General features: G+C 45.2%; 3 protein-coding genes, 1 non-coding gene and 1 pseudogene across 5 annotated transcripts in view; 4 read left to right on the forward strand and 1 right to left on the reverse strand.

The window, feature by feature from the left end:
- The window catches only part of TBC1D16 (TBC1 domain family member 16), a 30,835-nt gene extending 13,524 nt beyond the window's left edge, over positions 1 to 17,311 (reverse strand). The window contains exons 1-13 of one of the 2 annotated variants that reach the window (XM_055067791.2): positions 16,981 to 17,311; positions 14,193 to 14,338; positions 11,931 to 12,151; positions 10,789 to 11,132; positions 10,009 to 10,220; positions 9,323 to 9,530; positions 8,520 to 8,714; positions 7,417 to 7,592; positions 6,340 to 6,504; positions 5,877 to 6,025; positions 4,973 to 5,107; positions 2,582 to 2,768; positions 1,766 to 2,101 (exon numbers count right to left, since the gene is read on the reverse strand). In XM_055067791.2, the coding sequence (XP_054923766.1) occupies positions 1,766 to 2,101; positions 2,582 to 2,768; positions 4,973 to 5,107; positions 5,877 to 6,025; positions 6,340 to 6,504; positions 7,417 to 7,592; positions 8,520 to 8,714; positions 9,323 to 9,530; positions 10,009 to 10,220; positions 10,789 to 11,132; positions 11,931 to 12,151; positions 14,193 to 14,338; positions 16,981 to 17,071 (2,565 nt within the window). In that variant the 5' untranslated portion in view covers positions 17,072 to 17,311. Of the gene's footprint in view, positions 1 to 1,765; positions 2,102 to 2,581; positions 2,769 to 4,972; positions 5,108 to 5,876; positions 6,026 to 6,339; positions 6,505 to 7,416; positions 7,593 to 8,519; positions 8,715 to 9,322; positions 9,531 to 10,008; positions 10,221 to 10,788; positions 11,133 to 11,930; positions 12,152 to 14,192; positions 14,426 to 16,980 lie in introns of both variants that reach the window. The other variant, XM_050174026.3, reaches the window with a different exon arrangement.
- Positions 3,535 to 3,607, forward strand: TRNAT-UGU (transfer RNA threonine (anticodon UGU)). Its single transcript has one exon. It is a non-coding gene; the product is annotated as a tRNA-Thr (tRNA).
- A 117-nt stretch (positions 17,312 to 17,428) lies between the features above and the next one.
- On the forward strand, positions 17,429 to 21,711 carry mRpL12 (mitochondrial ribosomal protein L12). Its single transcript, XM_050173598.3, has 5 exons — positions 17,429 to 17,602; positions 17,751 to 17,916; positions 18,192 to 18,266; positions 20,564 to 20,695; positions 21,389 to 21,711. Exons 1-5 carry the CDS (start codon positions 17,520 to 17,522, stop codon positions 21,503 to 21,505), a joined length of 573 nt encoding a protein of 190 aa, XP_050029555.1. The 5' UTR covers positions 17,429 to 17,519; the 3' UTR covers positions 21,506 to 21,711.
- On the forward strand, positions 19,392 to 19,566 carry LOC126526082 (U2 spliceosomal RNA; annotated as a pseudogene).
- Positions 21,712 to 22,557: 846 nt separating the features above from the next.
- LOC126525687 (uncharacterized) lies at positions 22,558 to 23,577 on the forward strand. The gene has a single exon (XM_050173600.3). The coding sequence runs from the start codon at positions 22,865 to 22,867 to the stop codon at positions 23,264 to 23,266; it is 402 nt and encodes a 133-aa protein (XP_050029557.1). The 5' UTR covers positions 22,558 to 22,864; the 3' UTR covers positions 23,267 to 23,577.
- The last annotated feature ends 666 nt before the right edge of the window (positions 23,578 to 24,243 follow it).

Below are 24,243 nucleotides of genomic sequence, written 5' to 3' on the forward strand. Positions count from 1 at the left end.
GGGGGCCCAAATCACTGAACATTTTGCGGGTATTGCGTCTGGTCCCCTTGGCTAAGATCAATTTCGGTCCCGGCACCACACCAAGCACTTCAACGTTCACATTCCCGCGCAATCGTTGTCTCTTCAGCGTCAGCTTTGGAGGCCTTGGCCAATCAGCGAAGGCCTCCCGAGGGACCTGCGAGGACGGCGTAGCAACCTCTGCTCCCAAGGTGCCCTGTTTTACATTTTAGGAGTGCGAGAACTCCCTTATACGGCTTTGCTGTCCTTGAGGTACGAGTTCCTCGGATTCGCATACATCTGCAAAATTTTTTTTTTTTGGTTCATTTGTTTGTTGTTCTCAGACCGTGAGAAAAAAGTTGGTTGTGGGTCCTGCTGCAGAGACACCTTTTTGCATTCTTTCATTCAGCACACGTCATGAGTCTGGAACCACCTGCTCACTAACATTGCTTCTATCATAGATTAACGCTTGTCCAGGCAATCTTCGTTTGCGTTTTTACATTGCAATTAATGTACACGACCATGTCTTCTTTTGTGCCGTTACTATACATTATTTTTTTCTCTTTTCATATTTATAGTTTTATGACCGCTTGAATTTTTTCTTGTTCTGTTTCACCTTTTGATAACTTTCTTTTTGTATGGATCGCCTTGCTCTCACTTATGTTTCTATTGTGTAAATTTCCATATTTTATGCTGTTGCTTACTATCTGAAACCTACTCCCCTCTGCAATGCTTTGCGTTTGAAGAAATAAAGAATTATGGAGATTCCACTCACTGTGGGAATCGATGTAAGCAAAGGTTTCTGTACTGTTTTGCACTGATTGACAATATTTGGTGGGGATGTCGACCACATGCGACAGTAGTTCGGTGATGTTAAATGTTACCTTGCATGCATCACTTGTGTTTGTCTGAGACGCATTTGCTCGAGGCATTGTTCTACGCCACTGTTCGTAGCCTGCATCACCGTTGAAGCGTTGGTTTGCTGGTCGGCTACCTGTGTAGTGTTGTCTTGACACTGCGGTGCTCAGGTTGTCCCAACAGACAAACTTGCACTGTGGTTTCTTCCTTTTTTTTTTTTTTAGAAATAGCAGAAATATGCCATACCGCACCTTGCATTCAAATTTTGTCCTCTTTGTCTGCAACTTTAGCCATGCCTAGTATTACCGTTTCCTTTATTACGAGCCCCCAAACAAGCCATGCTTTCGGACCTGACGGCACCTTTCCCCTCTTTCGCAATCCTCCCATGTATACAAGCTGCCACGAGCCAGGAGTGGCAACATTGTTGTTCACCCATTCCGTTGGCTTTGCCCATTCTCGTTCTCCTCTCTCTACCCCCTCGCTACCATCCTATCTTAGAAGGACGGCAGTTTGGGCTAATTTATTAGAACCTGCTATCCTTTCTCTGGGCTGTTGCACACAAGTACAAAGGTAAGCACTGAAGGTTCTTCAGTTCTTTTGCAGGAGGCTAACGCAAAGTTACAGCCATCTAGAGGGCATTTTGTCCATGGCTAGGGAGTTCCAGAGGTCATTGTGGCAACAGCCAGGGTACTCCAGAGGGCATTGTGGCAACACCCTGGGAGCTCTCATTGGACAGGCCTCATAGACTCCTCTCCCACACCCTTGCCACGTACATCAAACACGTTCTCAACCAACTTCCAACATGGCATGCCAGACAGCAGCAGCAGCCGTAGAAAAGTCGGAGAAAGAGGCAAAGAAGGCTTTGCTTTAATAAAAAATAAACGCAGTTATTCGTGCACTTGACATTCACCTTGCGGAGCACCAGGTCACCATCCATGTGTCCCGCCAGGGAGCTGAAGTGGAGGAGCATCTCGTCGGGACGCATTCCCTGGTCGACGACATCGCCCCCGTACAGGGCCACGATGGCCGCACCCAGGAACAGGTGGAACCAGTCGGTCTGGTAGCGCGCCCAGCACGCCTCCCACATCTGCAGCGCCTCGGGCTCGGCAAACTCGCGCTTGAAGCACAGCACCAGCCAGCGGTGCACGAACAGCAGCTCCAGGGCGTCCGGGTAGTGCTCGCACTGGCTCTCCAGGTGCGCGTAGAAGCGCGGAGTCATCAGCCGCAGCAGCTCCCGCATGTACTCCTGAGCACGTGCCAGAGATGCCGACGTCATGGAAACCGACACAATCAAATCGCGATATGACAAACCTGGTTAGAAGGAATTATCGAATATGATGTAGCAAATATTTTTCTTGCCCATGCTGTATTCAGTGGACAGTGGAGGCATGCATACTCAGTTATTGTGCATAGATAAAATATACCCATTCACAAAGTGTGTGTCAGCTTTCGAAAGATGAGGTCAGTCGGTAGAGCTCTATAGAGTGCACAAAAGTGACCAGTCAAATTTACACTGTCAGAAAAGTTTATGGGATACAGGATTTGTGAGCAAAATTGAAACCCAGAAAGCCTGGGCACATACATAGCCTCAAATTCAATTTTGATCTATAATGGTTTTTGCAACTTGCCCTCCGATTCATTAAATTTCGTCACAAAACTTGTATATCATAACCTTTTGTGGCCAACTGTACTACAGAATGAAAAAAAAAGAAGAAGTTACACGTACCAGGTTAAGGTCCATGTCGCCGTCCTTGGGAGAGCTGACAAAGATGGTCCTTTGCATGAGTCCCACAAAGCACCAAAAGGCTTCCGATTCGTCTTGGATTTCAGCCAGAACAGGTGCGAGGAGATCAGACATGCCCTGGGTGTAGCCCAGGTTCGGGTTGCAAGCCGCATAGTTGAGGAGGATGTTCCTGACGGAGAAAAAGCATGGGCAAAACTAAGCCAGATCACCGAATGACAGCTTGCAAGACATACAGTTCAACCTTAATACCGTGATTACAAGTATAACAAAGTATTGTGTGAAGCGAATCATAAGAGGCCAACAAACAAAGACACCAAAGACAACATAAGGGAAATTACATGTATTTGTTAACTGAATTGAAGAAATGATAAATTAATGGAAATGAAAGTGGATGAAGAAACAACTGGCCATAGGTAGGGCAAGAACTCACGCCTTCGCATTACACGTGCGATGCTCTTTTTTACCAATTGAGCTACTGCGGCGCCATTGTCCCATCCACTTTCTGGATGGGAAACAGATGGGTTCATGACCCACATGCAACCAGTTGTGTTTTCATCCGCTTTCATTTCCATTAATTTATCATTTCTTCAATTCAATTAACAAATACATGTGATTTCCCCTATGCTGTCCTTGGCGTCCTTGTTTGTAGGCTTCTTGTGATATGACTAATAAAAACTGGGCCCTCAGTTTCCTTTCTTCTCACTCATTACACAGGAAGGCCTCCGATCTGGTAGCATTGATACCTTCAGGTTAACGTGTGGGTTTATTGACCAGTTGCCTTCACCCAAAAAGATCACATGCACGTGATGCCTACGATAAAAAAAGGATGTTCTACATCAGCCGTCAAGGCCGTGAGGTGTGGCACTGGCTAACACTCCCAGGTTTAGTGCTAGTGAATAAACATAAATGCCCCAGAAAGTAGACGGGAAAACGGTGCCGCGGTAGCTCAATTGGTAAGAGCATTGCACGTGTAATGCAAAGACGTGGGTTTGTTCCCCACCTGTGGCCAGTTGCATTTTCATCCACTTTCATTTCCATTAATTTATCATTTCTTCAATTCAATTAACAAATACATGTGATTTCCCCTATGCTGCCCTTGGTGCCTTTGTCTGTTGGCTTCTTCGGTTCAGCGAGTTTCGGTTTCGCCTCTGGAGGGCATGTGTAAAATAAACATTGGCTCATGTTACTCGCCGACCCGGGGAGCAGACCTGACGCTTCCTAGGGAAACAGACATGCTCCTGAGGCTGCTGCCTGCAGTCATGTATACCTATTATAATAAATAGTTAAACAGTTCAGTGTGACCATATAATCATCCTCTACATGGCTAATAAAAATTGGGCCCTCAGTTTCCTTTCTTCTTGTATATAACAAAGTAATATAAAATGTTTCTCGCTACTATCAATGCGTAACGAACACATTTTATAAGGAATATTGAATATAACAAAGGTATTAACAAGATATATAAGGTATAAAGGTATATAACAAAGGTATGCAAAATGCATACACGTTGCTGCCATAATGAATGCCTGTTCTCATGTTGACAAGAGTCCTTGCTATTTAGAATTTACCTAATAGAGTTTGAGGAAGCCAAAACCATTGCTTAATCGGCAGGTTAGATAACTTGTCAAATCAAAAAGTCATTTCACTGTGTGCTCACCTGCAAGTAAAACTGTGTTTTATTAATAAAGGGAGAAATTGACAAATTAAAATATTGTTAAATCGAGACTTCACTGGACCCACAGTTTAGTTAAAGATACTGCATACCTGTGAAAAGCCATTCACTAAACGGCGCTGCAACCCCAACAGTTTTACCCCAGAGACACTGAAATCATAGCCATATAGCTATTAACCATGTCGCTATGTATCTAATTAAGCTTTTCATCATGCTTTAAGTACCAAGGACAATGATGGTGATCTTGCAGACTTTTGCAACACCAAACATTTTTATTTACAATATTTTCCCTGCAGTTTCCCACTAAAGCCTTCGTTTGGCCTAATTTCTCCATAGGCCACACTACACCTTACACTACAGTCTTCTTTATCCGATAACACCACTGGTCACCAAAAACATGTAGCCTCTGAACTTGGCATGCCATCATTTTATCATAAAGGATACCCTGTGGTGTGCACCTGACTGCAAGTCAAACTAGCAGCAAACAACAGCAAGCCGAAACATTTGACGAATGCACTCAGGAACTTTCTGTGTACTAGGCAAAACTAGTTTCGTGTGAGCAGTACATTATGTCACCAATGTCTTCATCTACAGAAACAAGCACCATGAATTTCAAGTTGTCTGTCCTTTCGAGCCCATCACGACCTGTGTGAATGGAGAGGCTGCAAAGAGAGAGAGAGAGAGAGAGAGAGGCTGCTCACTTCATGATCTCGATGTTGGGATTGTTGTCGCCTGCATAGAAAGGATTGGTCCGGTCGGTGCGCACTACATCCTTCTCCACGGTACACTCGACGTTCCGCCAGAAGGCCTCGCGCTCAGCCAGGCTCATCCGCTCTCTGGAACGAGACGCGGTTGCTCTTTTGCACTTTTCTTTCACGATGTGAATCCAACACTCTATGGGCAGCATAAGCGATGTGACGGTTCCGGAAACACTACAAGCACCGAGTTGCACTTTCACGCAACCACTGCTTGCCCACTTGTACTAGCGGCACCATTACGTGGAGTTTTGGCACATAAAACTCCAGAATTCAATTTTTTTTTAGTTACGCAGCCCCTCAGCAGTAATGGGCATTACAAACGACAGTGTGCCTCACACAAAAACAATCATACCTCTAGCAATGCACACCTCAAAAACAGCTGAAAATCCACACCACAGCCTGTACGCCTTCTTCTATATGCCTGGTACATATCGTCTACACATAAGACATCACATACTAAAGAGAATTCAGACCCCACGCACTCTGGGAATTGGTATCAACAAAGCTTTGGTGAGCTGGTGAGGCACGAAGGCGCATCTCGATGAGAGATGCACCATGGACTTCAGTGGCAAACGCACTCCACAACCATCAGCCAAGCTAGTGCCACAGCCATCTGAACCTTCGGACACTACAAAGCTCTCGTACCATGCATTCACGATTGCTACTCACTCAAATCAGTGCCTTGTTAAGTAATGCCTAAGTAATGTCAATCAAAAAATCGTCTGCGTTCAGAATGTGAATGGTGCTGCAGCAACTCAAGAATAAAAGCGTCACTTGATGAAATACTGAACTATACTTAAAAGTGTCTACTAGAATCGAATCACCCAAATCATGCACTGGTCATTACCTCAGCTTGCGAATATCCTGGTACTCGAGAAATCGGTCGTTACGAATTTGTTCTCGCTCTTCGAACGTAGTTGTGAAGGCATAATGTTGTAGTAACAATGGCCACGCCTCTCTTCGTAGCCTAGGGTCTAAGCCTCTGAAGAATATTGCCTGCACAGACAGAACAACCCAATTAGTCATACAGTCAGCCATTAAAGCTCATTAGCAAGCCAATGAAACAATGATATCCATGCTGCCAGAGACAGTAGAGTCTTAGCAAATGTAAATGCAAATATGACACTGGACAATCACATAATGTTACAAGGGTACGACCACCATCATCCCCATCACACAAGCTTACACAACAACCTTGTGTTACTGAAAGTACCGATTTACATGTATGACCACACCACCTTTCATATGTCTTAATCTGGTTTGCACCAAACTGTAAAAGCAAGAATGCCAGCACAGAGAAAAGGATGGACCTTTCGCAGTTGGAAGTCATCGTCGATGCTTCCGTCGTCATTCATGTACTGCCGCCAAGTGTCTTCGTCAACCAGCGTACTGTACAGGCCTTCCTCGGGGTGGCACTCCTCTGCCGAGACCTGGGGCTTGGACACCGAGAAGTGGTCGTACGGGCAGTGCTCGTTCTGGATTGTAAAACCCAATCGCAGGACTTTAAGCGAAGCTTGGCAGGCCCCTAGCTTGTGCAGTACTAGTACCTTCTCTTACTGCAAACAGCAGTTGTGAACCAGAAAAATGGATGAACCTTGCTCGTCGGCTCGCTTACAGTGCTTTGCCTGATGCAAAACACAAACAATGAAGAAGGCAGAGACTTTAGCAAGAGCAATTAACAACTGCATGATCAATGATGATACTAGCATGCTGAGAACAAAGGCTCCGACCACCTTGGATTCCTTTATGTGCACCTAAATCTGAACATGAGCATTTTTACATTCTGCCCCTGCCTGAATGTCGCTACCACGGCCAAGAATTGACTCACTGGGCAGAACTGAGGCAGAATTGCATAGCCATCACAGCAGGTACCAGCATGACAACACAGTCGCAATGCACAGACTACAATCAAGAATCTACATGTCTAAATGACAGAAGCGCTCCACGCACTTATGTCGCCGCTAAAGGGCAGGACGAGAAAAGAGAATTTTCTGTGGGATGTGTTAGGCCAGCCAGTGGGCAAGGCATCACGACAAACCGTGGGCAGCAGCAGAGAGGAGACTTTAGGCAAGTGAGAGCGCTTTTTCTTTTTAATCTTTCTTTTTTCAAATGGTGCTCCTTATGTAAGGTACGTGACGTCATGCAACACTGGCACCGCCATGCAAGCACGCTGGTTTCTTGACCAGATTATGTAGAGTTGGTGGAATCCAAGAATGAACAAGGGTACTTTTATAAAGCTGGCTACACGTGGCACAACACGACACCTGCCAGCCTCACATATTGGCTCTTCAGCATGTAGCCAACTGGCGCTAGAGTTCCAGAGCAAAGTGCTATTCCCGGACAAACTTGCAGGGATTCAAAATAGCATGGTGCCATTTATAACTTACTTTCCTGGCCTTGCCCCGCGTCAGGAAGTCAAAGTCTCCGAGGACAGGTGCCAGCCTCTCGAGGCCGCCGTGGTGGAAGTGGAAGATCTTGTACTGGCTCTCGCGGCTGGCAATCACCAGCTGGCCAGAGGTGCACTCACGGTTGCTGAACAGCAGCCGCAGCGATCGCATCTGGCCTGCGCACCGTGGCAGCACAAACGAACATTCGAGCGCTAGCTCCCATCAGAATTCTAACTGGATCGTACAATCGAACTTCCACACAAAAAATCATCAAACGTTAATGAAGTAAATGTAAAATGTTTCTCACCGCTATCAGCGCGTAGCAAATACCTAGTTGTGCTTGTACCGAATGTTGGATATAACGAAGCTATTTTCGCGTCAGATGTGAATTTGTTATAACAAGGTTCGACTGTACTTGAAGGCTAGCAAGTATGTTTTTGACATATGACGATACACAGTTGATTCTGCTTAAATCACACATGATGCCTATTTCTTCGAGCATTTGTGCATTAAAAGAACAGGCAACTATAAAAAGTTTACAATAGAGAGGTACAGTAGCAACCAAAAAAAGATAAGCAGAGAGCTATGTCGGAGGCGGTGGCGCAGCCGACGACATGGAAGGAAAGACAAGTGAACAGTCGAAGAACCCATCGTACAATCCCTGTTTAATCATGGCGAGATCTGTATAATTAGGCATGTCACCTGGTGATGCAAACAGCGCTTGTTCACTGCTGCTTGGAGTGTCACTGTCGGTGGATGCATGGACGATATCACACAGAGGTCACCATCAAACGGAGCAGCGCAATTGCATTGTGATATACAGCACTGATGTTCAGGAATAGTCAATGTTGCCAGGTTCTTCTAGCTTTCCAGTGTGGGGCAAGTTGGCAGTTATCTTTAACTGTGTTCGAGCAATCATGCATACATGGCTTACCCAACCCCAGTTCTAGCTCTTTATGGCACCAAGAATATTAGCAACCCCTTTTGTTCTCTAATCCACGTCGCTGTAGTCCCACCCCTTAATGTTATGGTTACTGTTTTTCACTCTGTCACTTGTTGCGCAGTCATTTCACAGAACAGTTTAAGCATAGCAATACGCTTACCCAAGTCGACAGAGAACTGTCCACATGGGCTCTCCCTCGACATGGATGACCGTGATGGACTCCGTCCGCACAGAGAGGCATTGTCTGGAAAGGTCAGGTTGTGGGCATGTGCGAGCTGCTCGGGTGTCCCTTCTTCCAGCATGAAGCGCGAGCCAGATCGTAGCCGCTCCAGAAGCTGGTTTGAACTGTCTTCCCCTACGTGAAACATTACAGCAAGCGTTCACAACAAAGCCTGGTGGAAATGCTCATTGATTAATACTCCTCCAACTGTACTTTGTTCTGTCCGATTAAATGACTCAAATGCAATGCTGCAATCATGAAAAGTCGTTTCTTATGACATTTAAATAGCCGTATTGTTGTCAACATCTATGATGGTGCAAGTTAACAGCTTGTAAGCGCACTAGCTGCAACATTTATGTTATAAATTATTATAATTCCAAGTTACCCACATATGAAAATTCAGAGATACAGAATCTGCTAAGACAAGCTGGTCTGGTTTCCATGAATAGCTGGCACTTAAGTTCACGAAAACTTCCTAGTCTGGCAACACCTAGCCTAGTATTGCATGTGAATATTCGCATTGTTGCAACCAGTGTTACTGTCTGAACGAGTCTGTGGCTGTAAGTCACAAGCAGATTCGAAGGGAGACAGATGCTGGTTGCAAGCTGCTTAATTAAGCCCTGTACTTATTTATGTGTCAAAATTACAAGGTAGCACAACCTTTGTCTATCGACAGTTAAGCGGTTAGCTAAAAATAATGCATGAGGCACAGCTGTCGGATCAGTGCGCAAAGGCGCACTCACCCGGGAAAGGACTCTGCTGGCCGGAGTCCGGTCCTTCAGATGAGCCCGACGAGACCAGTCCACTGCTCCTGCCAGACTCGCACGTGGCCAGGTCGGCGCTGGAGCAGCCACTATGCCGGCTCACCATGATGGCCGGTCCGGAGGCAATGCCCGAATCGGTCATGCTTCGAAGCGACTCCGGCTGCGGCTTGGCCCGGCTGCTCGACGGCTGCGCGTGTTGCCAGAATGCAAGTCTTCATCGAATGAACCCAGACAGAAGTTCACTTGCGAAGTTATTCATATGTATGACTTGGAACATCTTTCTGTGTTCAGTACAGGTTGTATATGTTACTTCCCACAACAACAGAACACACATCTACCTTAACACCAACACAGCACCTTTATAGTCATCTCCATGGCTAGTCGTACATGTCCTGCCATTTAACACATTATGCATTTTGTACAAATTGTGCTCATCCAAACAAACATGGCGATACTACTATATGGCACGCTTGGTGATATCTATGAAACACAGATTGCACATGAAACATGACTTGAAACTGCTTTTCAGCCGACTACACACCGTCTATGTAGACCACAAACTAGACACAGACAATCACAGGTGACCACTCAAGCGTTGAGTAGGTTTAGGGTACGAAACGTGTGCACGAGTATAGAGAGCATGTAGGCTGACTGCACGTGCTTACGTCATCAATGCTGCCATTCCATTCCGAGTGCCACGGCTGGCCGTAGGGCGTGTCACCACCCGGTCCGACGTCCCCCGCGTCTTTCCACGGTGTGTCAGATATGGCCGTACCGTTTCTCTCAGGTGCAGCTGGCACATTCTCTCCATTTTCCACCAACATCGCAGCACTTTCTTTAACTGCCACAGCTTTAGAATCCACAGAATTTCTGGCCCCTGTCATGAGAATAAAATTTAAGAAAAGGTTCAATCCAATATAGTTGGCCTAGCAAAGACAAGTGACAATGAACAAGCATTCAATGTAAAGAGTCAGGCGAACCAAGGGGCTAAATTCTATATTGATTAGAGCCACATGAAGCTAACAGAAAATGAAGCCAAGGAAAGTATAGGAGAAATTACCTGTTCTTTAATAGAAATGAAAATTTGAACACACAATGTTGCCTTTCCTGTTAGCTTTTAATGGTTGTTACTAATGGAGAAGCATGCACTGAATTTTGGGGTAAATAGTGATCCAATAGTATTAAATGAAGCAAATCAAAATCCAACTAAATTATGGGGCCCAACGTCCTGAAGCTATACAGTGGGCTATGAGGTATGCCATAGATAGTGGGGGGCTCCACAATAGTTAAAAAGAGCTGGACCATGAGAACAACAATTGAGTTACTACGACGAAAATAAATGGTTGAAAGCATTACTGCTTTCACTACAACTTTGTCTATAATGTCACTCTTCTGGAAGTCCTTCTGGAAAGTTATGTGGTCAATGCCAGAGAAGGATAACTAACCGACGTCACTTGCTGTGTCTATCTGGTTCAGGCCACTGATCATGGACTCCAGAGCAGCCGTCACTTCCTCTGGTCCAATGGCAGACGATGACGATCCGTTGCAGTCAACGCCCGACACGCTCCCATTGTCGTCACAGCTCGGCATTTTGGACACGGTGGCACTTGTGCCTATCCCGCAGAGGTCACCATCGCTAGAGTCAAGGGGCAGCCCCGGTGGTGACCCCGCTGTCGACGCCGTCATCTCGGCCTGATCACTGGCTGTCCAAGAGTCCAAGCTGCCTTGCTCCTCCGGCGGACTCCCCATGTCAGAGATGGCCGAGCTGATGCTCTGCTGGTCACAACTCCTGCAAAGACAAGTCCACCGTGTAGCCTTTGTGAGGAAGCCTTAGAGTGTGCTCTCACCACTGATTAACAAAGGTTGAGTGACCGACAACAACTGGCAACCAACAAGCAACTCACACCGGCAGATGTTCACACCAGCAAGTGCGAGCTGCTCGTCAGCATGCCGAAGTGTCTCGCAATGGGCGCCGTCATTTACGTCAACTAGCACCGTTGTCCCCATGCAAAATAACCTTCAGCAAATTCCACTGTCTTGCTCTTGCCACTGATTGGTTCGGTAGTTTTGCGACTCGAAACCGGCCTATGTAGTACAGGATCTTGATCCCCAAGTTAGGATCCATGAGAACTTCCTTGTAATAAAGCAATAAACTATGACAAAGCCCATACATATAATGTCGCCTCATAAGTATTTTTAAGATACACAGACCTGCTATATAAGAGTGCATGATATTCAATGGTTCCATAACAGAGGTATAATACACAAGTTGTTGCAACACCTTTGGTGTTACACTCAAACGTCGGCAAACTGTGCAGGGGAATAGCAAAAAAAGAAGGACGAATAAAGCGTAGTTTATTAATGCATACAGTGAGTCTATAGCAAAACAGGATGCTTTACGTTAAACCAATTCCTACAAGGCATAAGGTTTTTTCTTATAGTCTTTTGTGATTACACAGTTTTTCACCACAACTGACCCAAATTGCTGTTTTTCTTTTAGAACACCATCAATTTCAAAACCCACTTTTACAGCAATTATCAAATCCCTTACCAATGAGCTAAGCTTTCACTATTTACGAGCACTCACAGATGGCATGTGGAGCCTTCATCCGGTGCCGGCTGGTTCCCAGAACTGGTGGAGCCGCGTCGAAATTGCCGGTGGTGTACGGTGGGGCTCGGGCACACGCTGGTGCACACACTGGGGCTTCGACACGGCGAGCTGCATGGTGTACGATTCTCGAGGCTGCGAGGATTCTTCTTGAGTGATGCATTAGGGATCCAACTGAGACGCAGGCTTAGGCCGAGAACCTGCGTGAACAATGGTTTGACATAACGACCACAATAAGCTGAGGTAATGCTAACTCCAGTTTACCACTGGACATTACTACTGGTGTATAATGTTTACACCGGTTTACTCCTGGACACGAATGCAAAAACTCCACCATGTCCTGTGCATTGGGGGCACGTTAAAGATCCCCTGGTCATCATCATCATCATCATCATCATCATCATCATCATCAGCCTGGTTACGCCCACTGCAGGGCAAAGGCCTCTCCCAACTTCTGATCCCCTGGTGGTCAAAATTAATCGGAGTCTCTTTTTACGGCGAGCCTCATAATCAAATCGTGTTTCTGGCACGTAACACCCCAAAATTCAATTCCTGCACACCATATTGGAGTGCTCGAGCAATGTTTTCTTCAGCTTACTCTCACAAATTAACTTATATTAGAGTAATGTTCACTCGAGCTTACTCTGAGATATTATTCTAGTGACAAAGTAATGCTTACTCTAGTTTACTCTTGAGCATTACTCCACTTACTAGTGAGCATGTTACTACCGACAAACCCAAGAAATGTTCACTCCAGGACATTATTACATTAGCAAAGTAACATTCAATGCAGTTAAGTTATGGATATTACTCCATTAATAAATGTTCACTCCAAACCCTTATAAATGTTTGCACCCTTTGGGGCTTATCTTGTCCCACAAGAATAATCATCATCTGCCTTGCTTGAATTTCCTTTCTTGAAAGCTCTGCGCCAGCTACTTTCCTTTCAAGAATGCAATTTCATGTTGATAATATGTACGCCACTCGTGACCTGGAAGTATCGGGCTCGCAACATTAAATAAATGAAAGGCGCGCATTATTGTTGTGGGACAAGATAAGCTACAAAGGGTGCAAACTTTTCTTAGAGTGTAGCTTATGCTTCCATTGCTGGAGTCACGATTACCCCTATACATTACTGCATTTACTAAAAGAGAACATACTGACAAGCTGGAGTAATTTTTACTCCTAGAAATTACTCCATTAGTAGGGTAATGCTTACTCCAGCAAACTCCAGTATTGGAGTTTACTTGAGCACATATAACTGGAGTAAACTTGCACCTCTCAAAACAAGTTTTCATTTAAAGAGAAAGAAAAAAGAGTTTGCCAAATGCACTCAGTTAGGCCTGAGGAGGAAACACAAGTGCCAAAATTTCAACCCAGCAAAGCATAATTTTTTTGAAAAACGTGCACACAACTGAATGTACGCAAACGTTAAAGGGACCCCGACACTTCTTTTGAAACCACAGCAACATGTTGGAATGACTGCAATTCATTTTGAAGAAATTTATTCCCAAGTTAACTGTTGAAATGAAGCCTATATGAATGAAGGTATACTGATGTAATGTTCAACTTCCCGCTTGTCACTATTGTCTTTTTCTACTTTCTGCAGCGCACCAATTGCAAGCCTGACAAACAAATTTCGCCTGACAAACATGCCTAAGAATGAAGTAGAAGCAGTCATAGGGCCGGTGGGACAGTTTAGCAACAGCTTCCCTGTTTCCTAGGAGATCTGGAAGTTTGTGCATGCATGCAACAACTTTGGCGCGTGAGCATTTCATGGTCATAAACGATCATTGCATGGCTGACACTGCATCTGCTGTAATGTCATTGCTAATGTTGCTGAAGGTGGTAAAAAGAGCAAGGGTTTAGAAGAATGCAGGAGAGTGCAAGCAATCTGTTATGAGAGTTTCCAGGCTCACTGCTACCTGCAGTGAAGTAATATTCAGCCCGCATTTTCACAGCAGTGTTGTTTTTCACATTGGGGATGTTTTGTTACTGTGTTCAAAAAGTAATGCAGCATCTAGCTACCACAAGACCCAAATGTGTTCTTTAACACTTTCAGGTGCCATATTTAAATTAAAAAAAAAAAACACTCTCCTGCCGTACGTCACTGTGAAAGGAAACCACCACCACCAGATTACGCAAATGTTTTTTTACATGGCATCCTCACTAGAAGACGCCCTGCGGAATGCAAAATCTCAACTTCTAGCTTATCCCACAGTGCCATAATCGTCTACCCACCTCATCGTGGTGCACCTTGATGGTGAGGTAGCCCGGGTGATGGGTGACCCCATTCTTCGATGACACCGGGGGATGAACACACACATTGTTCTTGCAGAAGACCACCTCCCCATCTGCTGCGGGCGGCTTCAGCTGCTGAGGCATGCCTGAGCTCGCCCGAAAGAGGTCGGACGCACGGCGAAACAGAGTGTGCAACGCAGCCATGGTTGTTCATTTGGCACTTACTGCAGTGCCTGAATTGCAAAAAACGACTTCTTATTGCAAATATAAACATTGTTTGAGGGCAGAAACGAGGATGAACATTGAGGATTCACATAGTGAAAACAGGGCTGAAATAATGTAATGATCCTTTTTTCAATTATATATATATATTTTTTTCACACTTCGTCATGGGTCAGAGAAGCGCTCAGCTTATGTTATGAATGGGATCAGCTAGCCGCAAACCTTGGATGACGAGAAAGGCATAGAATTGAACAAAAGGAATTGATAAATTACACTCATAAAACACATTTGCACCCTTTGGGGCTTATCTTGTTCCGCAACAATAATCGTCATGTGCCTTGCTTGTGTTTCCTTTCTTGAAAACTGTGCGCTCACTACTTTCCTGCCAAGAATAACATGCCACATTGATGATTTGAATGCCGTTGGTGGCCTGGAAGTGTCAAGCACGCAGCGTTAGAGAAAGGAAAGCCACGCAAGACAGGCGACGATTATTTTTGTGGGCTAGACAAGCCCCAAAATGTGCAAACTTTTTTTAAAGTGTATACTGGCCCTGGGCAAAGCTGCTAATTGGGCAAGTTGGCTGATGTTTATAGTGATGGATGCATTGCAGTGAACCACACAGGTTGGCCTGTAGGCTTCCATGCACAGGAAGCACATGAGTACTTCCTGTTGTGCGTGTTTTGCTGCACTGAATTCAGTATGAAATACCAGACTTGCTAATGTACTCTAACATGACAATGCAAAGTGTTGTATTTGATTCTCTAAAATTTCAATGACTGAAAAAAAAACTATAGCGAATGAACAGCAGGCTATCCTTATTCAAAGCAAGACACAAAGCAATAATTTTGAATTCACTCCATAAAGCAAGCCGAAGGCTTGCAAGCAGAAGTACACGCATTGTTTTTCAACAATGAACAAAGGATCAACATAAACTTTTGGCCATCATGCAAGGAGACGTTTTCTTCCATTCTATTCATTTTTTATCACTTTTTGCAACAATTGGCCAACACTGGTCATAGCAAAGGCTTGGCAACAGTTGTGGCAAAGGGCAAAAGGAATGGAAAATAAAAAGAATCACTATGTAATAAGGCCCTTTCCTGCTTTCTTTTTTTTCTTTCTGTGTGCTGTATAACCAGGAGCCAATAGTGATAAGCCAATTATGTCTTTTTGCAACTACAACTGTTTGCTGTGCAGCTTTACAGTCTAATGTCGGAAAGTTAGATTGAGACTAAATAAAGAATATAGGAGGTGCAATGTGATCAGAAACAAAAGGAGTGAGAAAGCATTTCAATGGCCTGACCCGTTTTTTAACCGAGCGACCAAGGAGTCGCAGGTGTGGAACAGCCACTGCAGACTACTAAACGGAATGTGCCAAGGACAAAGCCCATAGTGAATCAAAATATGTGGCAGCTGATCAGTGTACAAAAGCGTGCGTCAAACATGTCCTCGCACTGATGCAGTACATGCAAATGCCACGATATGGCTTTGCCTACATGACTACATTGTGTGACATGGCACCTACAATAAAATTTAAGGCATTACAGAGACAGATGAGATGAGATTTGTTGAGAATAATTACTCCTGTAGCCACGGTGAAGACAGCAAACACATGTCTGCAAGTACTATTATAACCATAACATATTGTGATGGTAAATTGTAAAGAACATCAAGTCTCTTGCCTACAATCACTAGAGGCCACTAACAAAAGATAAGTTCAGTTTGCCTATGCTTCGACTGTTTCCAGGGTGAGGCGGCAATGATGTATGGTGGCCACATGATAGGAGAGGGATAACAACTCAACAGCTGGTGGTAATGAATCGTTTTTGCTTTGAAGCGTTTTTACTTTGGACGTTCATGTTTGCCACACGAACGGCTACACTCTTCTGTTTTCTGCACTATTATTTTCGATCTGGCGAGTACACGACTTAAGTTATTCGATACTATTAAGCCATATGTCCGACGAGATTTCACCGAGGAACTGCTGAGACCAGGCTTGCTTCTGCCAATGTCGACAAGGGGGCAAGATACGCAAATAACAGCTTCGCCACGCGATCGAAGCACGGAACATATGCAGTGCGTCTGACAGGACAATATTGATGTTTATAGATGTTCTCGATGCTGAAGTTAGTATCTCGCCCACGTATATTTCCACCTCAAGACGCGGTGTTCTTAGAACGAGGCGATGTGCTATCAAATACGGCGCTGATGTCCAGACCGAAAGTGGCGTCGGAAAGGTCGCGTTTGAAAACCGCGCAGCGTAAGAAAACGGCGTTCTGTCGCTAACTGCATGCACTTCATATCGGCAATCCCGGCGCGCATCTGGAACATAAGAAAGCAAAATGTCGGGATATTTGTGACAAGTAACCTTGCACCATCGGCGAACGCCAGCTGTGTGCATTCTAGACGAGCGTATCGCCCAACTGCGGATACATCGGCTGCAACAGTTGGTCGCCGGAACTACAACACCTGGTCTGGACGCCTTTCGCGCGATTGGTGCACCATAGAGAGACGACAGAAAATGAAAGGACGTCGAAAGGACTTCATACGATGCCAGAAACACACTCACATCTGCTAGTGAGACGGCGAACATGGGGACCTCCTCCAATTGGGTCGGCGACGTTTAACTCCGTGCTGTTGACAAATCCGTTGCCCGTCATCGCGACTTGGCGAACGAAGCTCGCAGCTCGTCTCTTTCGATCTGATGCCACACAAATGCGAGGAGCTACGCAGACGTTTCTCCCGTGCTTTGAGCGCGGCACTAGCTTACTTTCTTTTCTTCCTTCAACCTATCTCGATCGGTCGTCAACAGATATGGCTGCGAACAACTGCAGTAGCAGACAAGCAGACGCATAGCAGGACCGCATTTATTATTGTTAATGAGAGTTTTTACTCTAAATATCATCATTTTACGCAATAATTTACCCTAAAATAATTAATGTTCTAAAAGTATTTGTGCATTAAATTTTGCGACAAAGTTGTGTTTTAGCTTGAGCAGTTTTTATAGCTGCGGAGTTGCTCTGTAAGCTAGCGGAGCATGTGTTTTGCGGCCTGAGGGTTAGAATCGGTTTCGACGAGTAAAATTTGTTTTGCTTACGACCAGCAAATATGTCTCTTTCACTTGCCCTCGCACATAGGTGTAGGACGGTCCTATCGACGGGAAGACATTGCGTCCGAGCGATTCACAAAAGGTATGCGTCTCGTCGCTAGCAATCACTCAATCGCCCTAGCGCACATGGTTTTCTTGCGCCGACGATGAAGCACGCATTCTACGCATCCGCATTTTCTTTCGCGGAGATGTGGATAATTCATGAGTTTCGTGTCGCCTTTCGATTTCAGATGCACGACGCCTGCCGTATCCACCGTAAAGTACAGCACGGAGGCGCTAGCACAGCCTGCTCCGAGCACAGAGGAAAGGCATTATCCCGAGAAAATCACTCGGATAGTGGACGACATCGCCAAGCTGACGCTCATGGAAGTCGCCGACTTGAACGAACTTCTCAAGGTACGAGGTTCCGGCGGCTCTGTCCGCGCATTCCGTGCCGCTCACGACGAAGCGATCACTTGCGTGAAGCTATTCGATTTTTTTTCCCCTGAAAGGTGATAGCTTGCGTCCCTGCACGGCATTTCAGTGTATGACTTGTGTTGCGGTACGGCTAGAGCCAGGAATGCACTGTGGAACAAGAAAAGGGCTTTTACAAACGCGCTTTTGCAAACGTAGCGTAGTTGCGTACGGGTACAGTGTTAACATTGATGTATTTTTTTGTTTGATCCTTACAGAAAACTCTTAACATTCAAGAAACACCTATGATGGCTGGAGCTTGGGCAGCACCAGCGGCTGCTGCACCACAGGAGGTAACTACGGTCATAGGAACACAGTGGCGCTTTTCAGTGAATGCGTATATAACGATGTGTCGCATGTTATCAACTTATTAACGTGAACGCATTGAATCAAGCTGGAACTTCTTGAAACCTGCAGAAGTATTATGACAGGTCATATAGCATATGCTTTCGCATCCTGACGATTGCGATGTTGCTTGTCACTCACTTTCGTAATCTGACCTTGCAGATGTGGCTATTATGATTGCAAAGATGCGAACTTGTTGAACAGCACTTGGTGTACGCCTTGAAGCGTTGTTAGCCTGCTTGGTTGTCACTGAAGCCATTCATACTATATTCCTGTTTTTACTTCTATATTAGCAAGTTACCATTTACACTCCTTTGTGAAGCTTCCTGTTTGAGGCCTGTTGTGCGTCACATGTGCCTCTGAGATGTGTAGTCACCCAAAATTTTATTTGCAATTACAAGTTATGCTTTTGCACTCATATGGATGCGTGTCTGAAGTCACTTGTTTGTCATGAGTCTAATCGCAAAGAAATTCACTGCCATTCCACTCTGTGAAGGTGGATGACCAGCGAAGCTGTGTATGTGGGCCTCTTAATGGCGTAATACATAAAACGCCATATCCACATAAATGGAAGGTGAGGCACGACTAGTCGCTGCTCCACGATGTTGAGCCTCGGAAGATGATTTGGCACCAAAGGGTATACATACACGTTTATTGCTGTAAAATGTGGCACAACATTTTTCACCAACGAATCCCGGTACATAGAACAGACACGCACCTCACTGCACTGCGAGGGTGCACATTGCTTCACCGTAGCCATGGCGATTGTGCATTGGTCGACATCCCACACTGCAGTAATGGTTGTGAGGGCGCTTGAAAACCACAAGCGGTCACACACAACATAGGGGACACAAAATTGGTTCCCCACAAACTCCCTCTGAAACCTGGCCGTTGCTGCAGTGAAACGTTCCAAGTTGGCGGGATCGGGGCCACATGGACCGTTCGCATTTCTCTCCGCCTTGCGGTGCTGGCAGGCAGCACACTTACGGGATCATCACCAAGGCAGAGCGGAAGGGTAGGAGATACGCAAGCGCTTCGAACGCCGACAAAGAGAAGGCGATGCAAACGTAAACGTGGCTGACACGGGTCAAAGTGTAGTATCTCTTCGTATCAGCTTAATATTTGACTGGTTGTATTTGGACCTAAGATAAACTTATTTTTGCAATTTGGCGGAGTGCTTAAAGCCTGCTTCACTTCCGCCGTGGGTCGGTCTGGTATTGCACTGTCTTTGGGATTGGCCCACGTATGGGGAGAAATTCTCAATCTGCACGGCTCGATAGACGCACACCATTTTTTTCCGGAATCTAGCCATATACAGCTTTGCTGTAAAAGCAAAAGAAAGAGGCATAACGGTGTGCACCTAAATCTCTGAGGCAGCAGATGTCCGCTGAGTGCATGTTTGATTAAGCTACGATATGTGTCGCAACAAACACAAGGCTTGGCCAAGGTGCTTCAGCTTGTGTGCCTTGTTAGTACAAGTTTATCAACACGCATTTAACGTGATGATTGATAAGCAATAATGTGCACGTTAGTGGCATCATTTGGCCAAGGCATACTTGAGCTTGCTTCATAAGTCAGTCCAGTGGCAGTTTTAAGCGACAAACAGTCTGCTTTTCCTTTTTTTTTTCTCTCTTTCTTTTAGTTGTACTGTATTACCCGCTGTTGTAGAGAGCTACTGTCTACCAGAAGGTTTTCTGACGGACAGGTCCGCAGTAACTCTCCGTTTAAGTTAATTCAAATGTTTTTTTCCACTGAGAGCAAACTTGTCTTGCTTATTTTTTTTTTCCTTTTAGAAATGGCCTGCGAGCTGGATTTTTGCACACTGAAACACTATTTTGAGTTGGCAGTTTGCAGTATCAGTTGCCAGTGACTTAGACAGAGCCACCGTGAATGTACATCCATAAAACTGTTGTTGAAACATTTGGGGAGCTTTAGACCTTCATACCAGAAAAACCCACCACGTGAGGCCTGTCATAGTATTTTTTTTTACAGCTCGGATGTTAAATTTATTGTTCCCAAATGTTGCCAGGTAGCTGCATTCTTTCTGGTTGGACTTCCAATCTGCTTAGTATAGAATTCTTGTACTTTTTCATCTCTTGTGTTTCATCAAGTCAAACTTGAATCCCCTCCTATGTAGCACTCACTAGTTCTCTTACTTGTTTCATCTTTTGTTCTTGAACATCCATGCGTTGTTACTGTTGTGTTCTTTTATATCTCGGTTTCAACATTTTCCTATGACATGCAGGAGGACGAAGGTGACAAAATAGCGAAAGTGCAGACGTCATTCACAGTGAAGTTGGTCAAGTTCGACGATGCAAAGAAGATCCAGCTCATCAAGGAGATGAAGAACCTCATGGAGGGCATCAACCTTGTGCAGGTAACTCTACCATTTAGTGTTAGAATTGCCTTGAACATTGCAGATTCTTTTCTGTGGATTACTTCTGTTAAGACAGACTCCTGATAAGTCAAGCAGATTTTGTTGGTTCATACATTCTAAAAAAAGTTTATGCCATTTTGAGCATATCTCATCCCCTAACAATAATCGTCTGTCTTGCTTGTGCTTCCTTTACTGAAAACTCTGCGCTCGCTACTTTCCTGTTTAAAATGCTGTGTCGCATTGATAACGTGCATGCCATTCGTGACCTGGAAGCGCCGAGCACGTAGGATTAAATATATGAAAAGCACGCAAGATAAGACTATTATTGTTTTAGGACAAGAGATGCCTCAAAGGGCATAAACTTTTTTGATAGCGTAGTTCTTTGCAGAAATACTTTGCAGAAATGTGTTGCCATTTGGTGTGCTTATTCAACAATTCATAGCATACCTCAATGTATTACTTCAGCAAAGGCAATATAATGGGTGGATACTAGAGACAGTGATGTTTTTGTTACGTAGACATGCTGCCAAAGGGATCTTGATGAACTGGCTAATGCTAGTAGATGTCATACACTGCTGCTAGATGAAAAGGGGTGCATCCATCTCTAAGGTTTTTTATAAATTGCTTACTGGATTGCCTGTGCCCAGGTTTTTCTATGTATCTTTTGCTTAACATAGAGCATTGTGTTTCCAGGCCAAGAAGTTTGTGGAGAGTGTGCCCCAAGTCGTGAAAGCAGACTTGGCAAAAGACGAGGCCGAGAAGCTAAAAGCAAGTATTGAGATGGCTGGTGGAACGTGCGAGATCATCTGAGGAGATCACGTGACCAGTGGTTCACATGACGCTGTGTAGGAACTGTACAGTTTTTTGAAGGGAGACGTGTCGCAACCTTAAACATTGTCCAGAGACATAAGTGCTATCACTGAAACTGGGCATTTCTTTTTTTCTTCACATACATTTGTTTTGTGCCCCCATCTAAGGTGCCTGTATAGCATAGAAATAAAATAATTCATATGTTTCTTGTTTTGCCTTGTTATGACCCTGAGCTGGGATAAACAAAATGACTGACATGTCCTTCACAAAGAACCTGTAAGTAGCTCAAAATGTTCATCCGTGACTACTTTACCCATCTCTCTCCTTCATTCATTTGGCGAGTAAATGATATTTTGACTTTTCACCGTGACACCTGATAAGGCAAACTGGTTATACCCTTCACAATCTAACTGCTCACAGGTGTGACTGGTAGGTTTCAAACTTGTGACCCTGTTCTTCACGGCCTCTTTTTTAACGATCACTGACATGCATATTATTCATTGCTATAACTACTCCTGACAACTCTTCTGTGTAAGGGCATAGCCAATAAAGCAATTCTTTTCAACCACGCATACAATCTTTAGAGCGCAGCTTTTGGGCGCCTGTTCTTTTGCAAAGCATCGGCGTTGTCCCTTCTAACCGAGCGAGCTAACAGCAAAGGGTAAAAGCCAATCCGGAGCGCAGCGTCAGATGAAAGACTGATAGCGAAGAGAGCGTGACAAGAAAACTAGTGCCGCGCAAGACAGACTTTGCGGCGACGATAGCTACGAGATGTAGCGCGCGTCGTCTGTATAGAAACAAAGCACTGCATAAACGGAGGTCTGTCTGCGGCGGCTGCTGTGAACATAAAACTCTATGGCTGTGAATCGCGTCGCGATTCTCCCGATTAGCTTATGATTCGCGAGGCAGTCGCGCCACACATCGCTCCGTTTGTAACGTGCCGCACGAGACGGATTGTCCGCGCCAACCAATATATTGCAAAATGAAAACACTTAAACAGCTGCGCTCAAATTTCCCATTAGGAAGTATCGTAATCATCGGTGATCTTTTTTTTTTTTTTTTGTGCTTCATGTTTCAATGGTTTTAGCAATCGTTTATAGAGGGCGCCTGTTACCACTATCCTTCACTAATTCTTTGTATACGTGTTCTTGTTTGCTTTCTGTTTAAGACAGGAATATATTTTTAGATTGATTTCATCCCAAGCAGAACTACAACCTGCACATTCCTTTATTTAAAAAAAGGAGTACATCGTACATTAAAACTTTCATCCCCGTGTATTGTGTGGGACTGGCTTCATGCTTTGCGCAGCGCTTGCCTCGCTTCATTAATCCACACGGTGGAAACCGGCGTAAGCAAAAAATGGCCGCCGCCGCCGACCTCAAAATGGAGAGCGCCAAAACCGTGGACGTCCACCTGTTCTCCTGCGACATCAAGCACCGCGGCAAGGCCAAGGCGTCCACCTACTTTCTGCCCCACGTCGAACCCGTCGACGGACAGCCGGGCATCTTCAAGTCGCACCTGCGCGGTCGACCGCTCAAGGGCCGTCACCTGACCCTTCCGGAGGGTTACAGCGGCATCGTCGCGCGGAGTGCGGCCACGGACTCCGGCGAAAGCAGCACGAAGCAACTTTACGTGAGCGGCAGATTCGACAAGATAACCGCCTGGAACTGGAGCATCCCGCTCTACGAGGACAGGTGCCGGCAGATCAACGACTGGATCGTCGTGAACCAGGCGCTGCACGGACAGTGCGACGACGAGTGAAAGGAGGCGCCAAACGAGCGCCGGGTGAATGTGCTGCGCGTGAATATCGCTGCGCGATTGTAGGAAATTGTTTCTCGTTCGAAGATTTGTTCCGTTAAATTCCGCCGACCCGTGTCTACTTGAGGCGGCGATGTTGACATTTGTTCGGTTGTGACGGTTCGACGTCATTAACCACTGTTGTGCGCGCAAGCGCATCATACACGCGTGACATTCGATGTGGTTACTGCAAAGTCCGTTTCATTCCGACCGCGAGTTTGTTGCCGTGTTTGATGCATTAAAATGGCGGCAATAAAGTATACCTTGCAAATCGCGTAGGTGCACATTTCTGCAGTGTTACCGGGTTGTGTGCGTTTTTGCAACTGCTCATCGTCTGTAATACCGCTCTTCTCCACTGACATTTTTGTGTCGATATTCCGCACACTGCATGTATGACACCCAAACCGAAGTACCCAAACTGCAGCCTGATTGCACAACTTGGCACTACAAATTATGTTGCTCATCAGCTCAGTGTTCACCACACGGTTAGCGGGTGTACACACATGGCCTTTCTCTGTTAATCCTTCAAGGCTAGCCATATTTTTCAGCATACTTTCAGCAGGCTTTGCAAGACGTATGCATCCGACTAAGCACTTAAACGACAATAAGTGCTTAACACCTCATGTTGTTTGAGCACTACGGCATTGAAATATGGACAGCATACATCTCCTGTGCCAGTAAAGGAGACAGACTTGCACCATCTTCTGTGGACATGCTTAGGGTTGTAAGCCGTCCATCTACATCATGGACTACATTACATTCTTTAACTTTATGGGGTAGACAGGGCCTCACAATTACATGCAATAACATTCTTGATGCCGAAGGGCAAATTAACATTTTAAAAAAGTTAGGACGGGACATACAACACAGAGAAATAAGAGAGTTAACAGCACATCATGTGCTGCCACAATCTCAAATTTATGGTACACATTATTTTTTCT

This window comes from Dermacentor andersoni, chromosome 8, assembly GCF_023375885.2.
Source record: "Dermacentor andersoni chromosome 8, qqDerAnde1_hic_scaffold, whole genome shotgun sequence".
In the NCBI taxonomy this organism is placed as follows: domain Eukaryota; kingdom Metazoa; phylum Arthropoda; class Arachnida; order Ixodida; family Ixodidae; genus Dermacentor; species Dermacentor andersoni.

Excerpts from the sequence above, each read along its gene's own strand:
- LOC126525687 (XM_050173600.3), top strand. The coding sequence starts at position 22,865 with ATGGCCGCCGCCGCCGACCTCAAAATGGAGAGCGCCAAAACCGTGGAC.
- mRpL12 (XM_050173598.3), top strand. The coding sequence starts at position 17,520 with ATGTCTCTTTCACTTGCCCTCGCACATAGGTGTAGGACGGTCCTATCG. Across the intron at positions 17,603-17,750 it reads GTCCGAGCGATTCACAAAAG|ATGCACGACGCCTGCCGTAT; the intron begins GTATGCGTCTCG and ends TTTCGATTTCAG. Across the intron at positions 18,267-20,563 it reads CGGCTGCTGCACCACAGGAG|GAGGACGAAGGTGACAAAAT; the intron begins GTAACTACGGTC and ends TATGACATGCAG.